This window comes from Mustela nigripes, chromosome 13 (genome assembly GCF_022355385.1).
Source record: "Mustela nigripes isolate SB6536 chromosome 13, MUSNIG.SB6536, whole genome shotgun sequence".
In the NCBI taxonomy this organism is placed as follows: domain Eukaryota; kingdom Metazoa; phylum Chordata; class Mammalia; order Carnivora; family Mustelidae; genus Mustela; species Mustela nigripes.
This window is the reverse complement of record NC_081569.1, coordinates 143,431,936-143,442,711: the sequence shown is the minus strand read 5'-3', so window position 1 is coordinate 143,442,711 and position 10,776 is coordinate 143,431,936. Positions and strand designations below refer to the sequence as shown.

The 10,776-nt window shown below is 50.1% G+C and overlaps 1 protein-coding gene across 1 annotated transcript in view; it reads right to left on the bottom strand.

The window, feature by feature from the left end:
- The window catches only part of TDRD9 (tudor domain containing 9), a 100,762-nt gene that overhangs the window by 74,043 nt on the left and 15,943 nt on the right, over positions 1 to 10,776 (bottom strand). Inside the window, exons 2-4 of the mRNA XM_059371361.1 lie at positions 9,592 to 9,698; positions 2,605 to 2,702; positions 813 to 1,034 (exon numbers count right to left, since the gene is read on the bottom strand). Of these exons, the coding sequence (XP_059227344.1) occupies positions 813 to 1,034; positions 2,605 to 2,702; positions 9,592 to 9,698 (427 nt within the window). The remainder of the gene's footprint in view (positions 1 to 812; positions 1,035 to 2,604; positions 2,703 to 9,591; positions 9,699 to 10,776) is intronic.

Genomic DNA, 10,776 nt, shown 5'->3' with positions numbered 1-10,776 from the left:
TAAGCCTCTGCCTTCGGCTCAGGTCATGATCTCAGGGTCCTGGGATCGAGCCCCACATCGGGCTCTCTGCTCAGCAGGGAACCTGCTTCCTCCTCTCTCTCTGCCTGCCTCTCTGCCTACTTGTGATCTCTGTCTGTCAAATAAATAAATAAATAAAATATTTTTTTAAAAAAATACTATTGTTCTTGGAGTGCCTGGGTGGCTCGGTTGAGTGTCTGACTCTTACTCTCAGCTCAGGTCGCGATCCCAGGGTCCTGGGATCAAGCTCAGCATCAGGCTCTCTGCTCACCAGGGAACCTGCTTCCTCCTCTCTCTCTCTCTCTCTCTCTCTCTCTCTGCCTGCCTCTCTGCCTACTAGTGAGCTGTTTGTCAAATAAATAAAATCTTAAAAAAAAAAAAAAAAAAACAAATTCAGTCTCACTGTTCTTGGGGGCCCCTGGGTGGCCTGGTTGGCCTGGTCAGCTGAGAGTCCAGCTCTCTTTTTTAGCTCAGGCCGTGGTCTTTAGGGTCCTGAAAACCAGCTATGTGGTCCAGCTTCACGCTCGGCACAGAGCCTGCTCGTCCCCCCCCACGGTCCTCCCACTTGCACACGCACTCGCTCACGCCCGCTCCCTCTCACTCTCTTTTGAACTGAATAGATACAATATTTAAAAGAAAGTGGCTAGAAGATTCAGTTTCACTATTTTTTTTACTCACACCACAGTTCTGCTCTTTAAGGGTTAGGGTTAGACTTCCAGCAGAAAATGACTCCTTATCATCAACTTGTATGGAATAAAAATTCCCAAGGAGGGAGACGGCTTGCTCAGTCTCACCTGATAGCCCACCAGACCGCCCAGCGTCCAGGCTCGCTCTCTACTGATCCACCTGGCGATACTGCTGGCCCCGATCTTGCGGGGCTGCGTCACGACGATGTTGCAGTAGGCAGAGCGCTGAATGGAATGGTCCAGGATGTACTGTGGGAGCTGAGTACTTTTCCCACTGCCCGTGGCACCGTGTATAATCACCACAGAATTACTCTCTATCAGAGAAATAACCTAGAATTAAAAAAAAAAATCCTTTTGAGGTTGCCACAAAATTAACGATGACATACACTATTGCCTATAAGACAGAAATCTGTCTTCAGACGATGTTCAGCATTTATCTTCCTTTCATCTTTGAAAGTTAAATCATTATCTAAGCATCTAGATATCACAGATAAGAGGAAGAAGACCGCTAAACGGCTGCTGCTGCGGAAACCAACCCGACCACTGAGGACGGGAACTGTCCACAGGCCAGCAAGCCGGGCAGGTCAGCCAGAGCGCTCTGGCCTCCACGTCTCCTGCTGAAAATGAAAACACGTGGGCACCTGGGTGGCTCACTCGGTTGAGCGGCTGCCTTCAGCTCGGGTCATGATCCCGGGGTGCAGGGATCAAGACCAGCATCGGGCTCCCTGCTCAGCGGGAGTCTGCTTCTCCCTCTCCCCTCCCCCTGGCTTCTGTTGGCGAACTCTCTGTAATAAATAAATAAATGCTTTAAAAAAAATGAAAACACACTCAAGGATTTCTATAGTTCTTGCTAAGTCTAAAGGTCTATTATTTTAAAATTGTGTAATGAATCTTATGTAATTCTCCTGAGAAACATGAAAGCACTGCTGTTATTACCCTGAGGTGGTTTAAAAAAATTTTTTTTAAGATTTTATTTGAGAGAGAGCAGTAAGCAAGCACGAGCTGGGGGGATGGGCAGAGGCAGAACTAGACTCCCCGCTGAGCAGGGAGCCTGACTCAGGGCTCCATCCCAGGACCCTGGGACCATGACCCGAGCCAAAGGCAGACACTTACCCCACTGAGCCAGCCAGGCTCTGGTCTTAAAATTTCAATGGAAAACCTGCAGATTCACTTCCGCTGTTGCACGCACAGACCTTACGAAGCATCCTCAAACCGCAGTCTGACTCCCACCACCACCCACCGGTCTCAGCTCTGCTCTCCCTGGCAACTGCTGCGGTCGGGAACACGAATTAATTCGCATATAGGCCTCTGAAAATAAATGAAGGATATCCACCCTACAAAAGCTTCTGGCTCACTAAAATTAAAATAAAACTTAAATTTGGAACGTTTATGGTTTAGTTTTACCTGTAAGTGACCCTTCTACTAGTATATATAAGGTTCCAACACGCTCATTTCAGACCTAGTTTAATAATGTGTAATGAATGAAAAGCGTAATCAGCCTGCTCCGATATCTGGCCCAGCATTGTTTAAAAAAAGGTCTATTAATGACTGATCAAATCACCGAACAGGCCAGCAGAACGCTAGAGAGGGCTGTGGCCCGGAGCAGTATTGAGACTTGGCAGGGAGCTTCCCCCGAAGCAGCTCTGCTGGGGACGACAGAGGCGCTCCGGACCAGCGATCTGCGCCGAGGTTGGCTGAACCAACGAAAGCGCCGCCGGAAAGGGAGGCCACAGACACCGGGACTAAGAGGCCCCGGCACGGGCTCCTACGGGCCCCGGAGTCCGCCACAAACCAGGTGTGCTTGCCGGGTGCCTCGTCACATTCAAACTGTAAACCAAACTGTTGGGCCATGGACGTTTACTCAAACAGCAGAATTATTATCAGACAAAAATAATTTTACCTCTTCCTTACACCGATTTATAGGCAAATCAGGATATTTATAACTGGTCTCTGGGATGCGTATCACATTGCTTAATTTAGCTGAGGATGGCCTTGGACCTGTGTTCAGACAGAACAAATACAATGCTATTAAGTATATGAAAAAGGAAAACCTAAACAATCCAACATATGTCTATCTACACACACAGCACGTACACGTTCACACACACAAACGCAAAAGTACATCCCACAAGCTAACAACACCAGCAGGGCAACCAGGAAACTCCCTTCATACCCACCGCGCCAGAGTCCCTTCCCGCCGGATACACACGTTCTCAGGCTCATCACTAGTCTAATAATAATTAAAATATAACTATTCTTCTATATTTGAATCGAGGTCTGTAGTACTTATTCCAGACTTTAAAAACAGAGAAGCCAGACCTGTTTCAATCTCGCCAAACAAAGGTAGCCTTTTACAGCCAGCAGCGCTCTTCCTAGGGCGCCAGGGGCCACAGCCACAGGAGAACTCTGCAAACCCTGCCCTCCACTCTCCGACCTTCTGGTCAGACCCTCAAAAACATGCATTCTTCTCCCATTCTCCTGTCTCACTTTCCTGTCAATCTTCTCAGCTTTTAAAGAACCCCATCACCAATGCAACCCCGTTTTCCCAAGTGTACCCCCACCGCTGGTCTCACCCCCTCACCCCTGGTTCTCTCAACTAAGGACTCCTTAGAATCAACCACACTACCTGCCAAACATTGAGTTGGAGCAAAATTCGATGCCTGGACAGTTCCTCATTTAAAACCTGTTGTGACAGTTCATTAAATTATTTCGAACTATGAACGGTGGCTGGGTATCCCGGTCAACCCACAAATGTACGAACTCATATATTTACAAAAATGGGGAAAAAATAAACACATTCCGTGCTTGATGCTGGTAGGTTTATCAATCAGTAAAAGGCCTTTTTTTTTTTTTTTTTTTAATTTGACAGAGATCACAAGCAGGCAGAGAGAGAGGTTCGAAGCAGGCTTCCTGCTGAGCAGAGAGCCTAATGCAGGGCTCAATCCCAGGACCCCAGGATCATGAGCTGAGCCGAAGGCAGAGGCTTTTAAACCACTGAGCCACCCAGGCGCCCCAAAAGGCCTTTTTTAACTACTAGAGAAGAGGGATGAGAATCCACACAGCAGCGGGGGCTCCTGAGCTGGGACACCGCTGCCAGACAACACGTGGTGTACACAGTGTGGGACTGAGAAATGCAGGAGGAACTCGGCAAAGAGGAGCCAAAGTTGGAAAAGACTCAGAATTATAGGCGTGCTTGGGGGGCTCAGTTAAGCATCTGCCTTTGGCTCAGGTCATGATCGCAGGGTCCTGGGATTGAGCCCCACATCGGGCTCCCTGCTCAGAGGGAAGCCTGCTTCTCCCTCTCCCACTCCTCCTGCTTATGTTTCCTCTCTCGCTGTGTCTCTATGACAAATATATAAATAAAAAATCTTTAAAAATAAAAATTTTTTAAATGTTCTTTACAAAATTCAGAATTATAAGAAGGCAGCAGCTAGGCTGTTTGCTAAGACTTTAAGGCACAGTTCACTGTGCTGCAAACAGAGCCATTACTTGGACAACACTGATGTGACTTACTTTCCTTCATCACGTGCATCTTGAAGGTTGCTTCTTAAAGACAGAAATCTTGTAAGAAAAAAATACTGAAGTCTTGACTCTATTGTCTAAACCCTAGCCCTCCCTCCCCGGAACCCAAACACAGTTGGACGTTTCCAGGTCACTGGCTGAAGCATACCCAGCACAAATCAAGTCCTGTCCCCACGGCCACCGCCAGAGGGGACAGGAAACCGAACAGGACAATGTCCATGGCCACCTGGTTCTTTCATCTGTGCAGCAGCAACAAAGTCAAAGGAAAAGCATCACTCGTTAAGTTCTCAAAGAAAAGAGAATGGATGATTTAGGGAAAAATCAGCAAACTACAAAAGGCAGAGAGTAACCCAAGAGCGCCGTGAGAAACACACCGAGCTCAGAATTCACTAATTTTCCTGTTATCTTTTTCTCCTCAGTTATTAACATTAAAATATTTTACATGAACTGGAAAAAAAAAAAGGAAACCATAAAAACTGTCTTGATGAAGCCGCCCCACCACATTCCCACCAAGCATATATAAAAGTCTGAGCAAAAAATTCAGCAATTAAGGGTTCCAACAGTATATGATGGATTCGAACTGGAGAACATAACATTTCTTTAATTTTAGACACTGTACATTACAGAAATAAGTTTAATTACTGCATCACCAATTAAAAATCTTCAAAATAAGTCATTATACATCACTCTTTCACGTACGAAATGGCATTCTGAATACGAAATTAAACTTGACGTGTTTCCCTTTGGACTCAATCTATATTCCACACACTCCATTCTCTTAAAGGCAAAAAAAAAAAGCTCTGAATGGGGTGGAAACAACTAAAAATATCACCACATGAAAAGGGCAGCAGCGTAATCACAAGCCGAAGACTCCATCCCAGGACAAACTCAAAGCCGTTACAGGAAAGCATACGGGGCACGGGGCGGCTCCGTCAGTTAAATGTCTGCCTTTGGCTCAGGTCATGGTCTCAGCGTCTTGGGATCGAGTCCCCCGTCAGGCTCCCTGCTCCACAGAGAGTCGAGAGTCTGCTTCTCCCTCTGCCTGCTGCTCCCCCTGCTTGGGCTCTCTCTGTGTCAAATAAATAAAATCTTTTAAAGGGGGAGGCAACAAAAATGCTGCAGGAGTCCACCATTTGGGACCAGGCTCAATCAATCAGAAATACCATTAGATCTCAATTTTTTAATTTAAATTCAACTAATTAACATAGAATACATTATTAGTTTCAGACGCAGTTGCATGTAGCCCCCAGGGCTCTTCACATCATGTGCCTCCATGCCCGTCACCCGGTTACCCCGACCCCCCACCCACCCCCTCCAGCAACCCTGTTTGTTTCCCAGAGTTAAGACTCTCATGGAGAATCCTTACGGTATGATTATATAAATTTCCAGAGAACACAAATCTATAGGAAAACATCACGTTACCTTGGGACATGAGCAGGAGTGTGTTGCGGGGTGAGGGGTGGGGAGAGGCAGGAGTGACAGATTCTAAAAGAACATGAAGACACTTGCAGGGGGATGAGTACACGTGCTACCTTGTGCTGACGGATTCATGAATGTGTACCTGCGTCAAAACTTACCAAATTGTACTCTTCTGTACATAGTTTATTGTGTGTTGATTATACCTTATTACAGCTATTTTTAAATTAAAAAATATTTTTTAAAAAGAGTCTCTTGGGGCGCCTGGGTGGCTCAGTGGGTTAAAGCCTCTGCCTTCGGCTCAGGTCATGATCCCAGAGTCCTGGGATCGAGCCCCACATTGGGCTCTCTGCTCCGCGGGGAGCCTATTTCTCCTCTCTCTCTCTGCCTGCCTCTCTGCCTACTTGTGATCTCTTGTCTCTCAAATAAATAAATAAAATACTTTTTAAAAATTTTAAATTAAAAAAAATATAAATAAATAAAAATAAAAAGAGTCTCTCGTGGTTTGTCTCCCTCTCGGACGACTTTCCATCCAGTGTTCCTGCCCTTCCCCAATGCCCCTCTGTGCTGTTTCTTATATTCTACATGAGTGAAACCACATGATGATTCTTTCTCTGACTTATGTTGCTCAGCACACTACCCTCCAGTTCTATCCACGTCGACGTAAATGGTAAGTAAGCCCTCCTTCTGTTGACTGATATTCCGTTGCACATATGGACCACAGCATCTTTCTCCACTCATCTGTGGATGGACGTCTGGGCTCTTTCCACAGCCTGGCTATGGTGGACGTTGCTGCTATAAACATTGTGGTGCACGTGCCCCTTCAGGTCACTGCATCTATAGCTCTGGGGTAAATACCCGGTAGTGCGATTGCTGGGTCGCAGAGCAGCTCTATTTCCAACTTTCTGAGGTCCCTCCACGCTGTTTTCCAGAGCGGCTGCACTGGCTTGCATTCCCGCCAGCAGTGTAGGAGGGCTCCCCTACAAATAATTTTTAAAACCACTTACTTAGATCAAATAAAATCTGTATCACAGCAAGATCAAAAGTACTAGGAAACGAGGTATTTTGTAACTGGATATAGCCTGTGCTGCAGCACTGGGACTGGAGGTATGGGTGTGAGCTCCTGGCTGTGACACAGACCAGCCCGGAGACAGGCAGGACAGCTGTGCGTACACATGCGCACACACACACGTTAACTTCATCTCTCTTCCCCGGGGCTCCAGAGGCACCTCAAAACGTGGGGCCACAGCTTCCTGCCTCCTGCGGCCTTCTCCTCCCTCGCCCCGGATCCAACCCGTCGCCACACGCTGCGCAGTTCTTCCCATGCCTGCCCCTCCCCCTCCGAGTCTCCCCTGGGCAGGACCACCCCTCCTAACTCCCCTTGGTCTGTTCGGACCCCCCAATAGGACAACGGCGGTCTTCCCGAAACACAGTTCTAATCATACAACATCCCCCTCCTCCTCTCACGCTCGTCCCAGGATGAACCTAGAACCTCTAATGGCTTCCCACTACTCGGAGTATCAAGACTAAAACTCGTAGCTATGGCCACAGCCTCTGCCATCAGCCGTGCCTCTCTCATCCAGCCCCATCCAGTACAGCTGCACTGGTTCCCTACTGCTCCTGCATAAACGAAGGGGCTTAAAACGACACAGTCTCACAGTACGGAAAGTCCGAAGTCCAACATCCATCTCACTGGGCTAAGCTTGAGGCGCTGCACGGATGGCTGCTGCACGGACAGTTCTGGATGGATGGTTCCGGGAAAAATCTGTTCCCGTACCCGCTCACCTTCTGGACGTGCCTGCATTCCTTGGTCTGTGGGCGCCTTCCTCGAATCACTCCAAACCACGGCTCCCACCATCACATCTCCTCCGACGGACTCTGACCCTCCCACCTTCCTTGTGGAAGAACTCTGTGACGACCCTGGGTGCCCCCCGGGGCGATCACACCATCCCAGCTGCCAGGTTCCTTTTACCCTGGAAGGTACCACAGTCACAGGTTCAAGGAATTGCAAAGAGGACCTCTTGTAGGGGTATTATCCAGCCTACAACTGACCATGCCCAGGCCTGCCCACCTCCACCATCGACTCTCAGCAACAATGCCTGATTGAGGGCCGGAGCCCCAGGCCTCCCCGTCACAGACTGCACACGTTCCCTCCGCCCCGACCCCGGCCCACCCCGGTAACTCCTATCACCCTTCAGCTCTAAGCTCAACTCGTACAGAACCCTTGTCTTGGGCCCCCGTAGAGCTGTCTTTCAGAGCATTTATCTCCAAAAGCGTGTGTCTGGGTGACTACACGATGAAATGGTAATCTCCGGGGAGGGCAGCCCAGGTCTTACTACTCAGCATACCTCCATGACCCCATACAGGCCCTGGCGCACGCCTTGACCAATCCTTGTTGCTGAATGAATCCTCTGGATGTAGTCAAAGCTGTCATTTATGTGACTGCATAGTGAAAAGCTCCAAACATGAGGCGGCCAGGGACAGAGAAAACAAACAGCTGCTCCAAACACTAAATATTAACCCAAATCAAAAGTTACTAGAGCAGACATTTCCAATTACAGGCGCTCACTGGAACCCTGCTAGCTCAGACAGGGGCGCTCCCACGGGGCCGGCTCCAGGACCAGCTCCAGGACCAGCAGCCGGTACGCCCCAGAGTCAGTACATATGGTGGAACCAGAAGGATCACATCACAGTCATCTGAAAACTAGTAAGCTTCCCCAAATGGAAAGAGGAGATGATGGGTATCTTTGCACGGCAGGACATGGCTCTCCCAGGCTTCTACGGAAGCTGTGTCACAGACCAGAACACATCCCCTGTGCACTGGCAGTTAAGAGACCTCCAAGGCTTCCCACAGGCACGCAGCGAAGCAATCGGCCTTCTCACACGTACAAGTCTGTAGTTCCCTTAGCGTGAGTAAGGACTGGTCAAGGTGCACCACGTTTTGAGCCACCCTTTCCGGTGACAGTACGGCAGACTTGTCCGACAAACATTCCTCCTCGGGGCAACTGAGGGCAGGAGAGGAAATACTCTACTGCGAAGGGCACCTGGCAGCGGGGCCCGCAGTAGGGAAGCCCACGGTGCGGCCACAAGCCAGGGAGGGAGGAACAGGACCCCACGCGCTCCTGCTGTACGCCGAAACCCAGGCAATGGGAAGGTGACCCGGATACAGTACGGGGACCCACACGACGAGAAAACAGGACTAAGTGAGACACGCGGCACAGACAATGGCTCAGGACTTTCTCAGAACTGGGGAAAGATACCAACATTCTGCACCCTCCAGAAGCCCGAGCAAATCCCAAGAAGGACACAGACGAATGCGCTGTCACATATGCGCTGAATTGTGCAGTTTTTGAGAAGAAAATGACTCTAACCCCCGCGTCTGCCCCTAAGTACGAGGAGGTGCGTACAAAGGGTAGAAGGAAAGGAGACAGAGCTGCTTCCTGAGCTGACAGGAAGTCGGTGAGAAAGCAACACGTCGAACACTGACTTCTGTCGCACACGCCAGGCCCAGGGCTAACCAGCCGCCAGCTGAGGAGGCGACACCGCGCCCTCGCAGAAAGTGAGCAGCTTACCCGGACTCGCCAGCTACAGCCAAGTGGGGAGAAGCTGTTCAGAAGAAACTTTCACTTTGTACAGTTTTAATATGTTTGTTGTTTTAAAAAACTGTAGTCATTTTTAAATGAAAATTTTAGGCAGTTGTGGCGGGTGCCCAGTTGGCTCCGTCAGTGCCGTGAGCAACTCCTGACCTTGGGGCTCAGCACCAGTCCTTCTAAAACAGAGTCTTTAGAAACTATGTTTAAAAGAAAAAAAATGATTTACAACCCAATATACACTCCCCCTGAATTAACTAGCCATATGCATTCTTTCTTGAGGGCACAGTACATCTGCTACAGACTTGACAACCGCAGTGTCTACCTGTGACCGGCTGTGCACACGCAGACGCACTCACCTGGGCCGCGGGCCGGCTGCTCCCCGCCGCACGCGTCCAGTTCTCGGGCTTCCCGCTGCCGGAACTCGGCGATGTACTCCACTCCCGAGCCCCTCCGGCTAAGCGGCCTGCGAAGAACACGCAGTCAGTGCACCGCGTCCGCGGAGCCAAGGAGCCCACGCGCCCCGGGTTCTCGAACAGTTCCTTCCGCCTCGCGTCGCAAGCGGCGACGGTCCACCAGCCACCGCGAGCGCCGCGTCCGCTCGCCCCTTAGCGCAAATTCTAACGGAGGAACCTGCTTCCTCCTTCGGAGTGAGGAAAGAGGAACTCTCCAGTCGCAGTGGAGAGCGGGGAGTGGCAGGAGCACCTGTCTTCCTGAGCGGCCATCCGCCCGTGTTGCCGGCCAGCGCACTGCGCTCACTCAGCCGGCGCTCGCTCCCACACGCCCAGCTCAGGCGAGGCCCTGCCTGGCCACGAGACATGCAGGAAACAACACAACGTCCTCGCCCTCAACGACCCGTCCCTCCAGTGCAGGAGCCATCACACACACAACGTCCTCCTTAGCGACGGGCCATTTGAACGGGACTCCGGGGTGGAAGGGCCCAAACACGAGGAAAGGTTAAGACCTGAAAACCATGTCCGGCAGAGAGCCGAGCTCGGCCACGGCACGCTCCCACCTGCTACGCATCTCTGCAAGGACTGTCATAGCTGTTTCCGTACTAGCAGGTAAAAACATCCAAGATGTTAAGAAAAAAAAAAGGGACAACTGCAATACGACATGCAAAAGACACTATGAGTTCTGACCCGTTCTCAGTACTTCATGCCCCTGCTGTCACAGAGAAGACCATACAATACCAAATCTTGAAGTAGAAGATTTACTTTAATAAGATGCTACTTGCATTAAATTCTACTTTCCGCCGGACAGTCATGGCTAACCGCGGCATTCCTTTGGTTACCATTTACCTGACACTCATTAATCAAATTAGTATTCAGGGCAGACTCCACACCAGGCACTGTCATAAGCTCTTGGGATAAGGCAGCCCCGGGGATGCCTGGGGGCCTCCGTCAGTTTAGTGAAGACTCGATTTCTGCTCGGCTCACGATCTCAGGGTGGTGGCACCAGGCCCCACACTGAGCCCCACACTGAGCCCCACACTGGGCCCCACACTGAGCCCCACACTGAGCCCCACACTGGGCCCCACACTG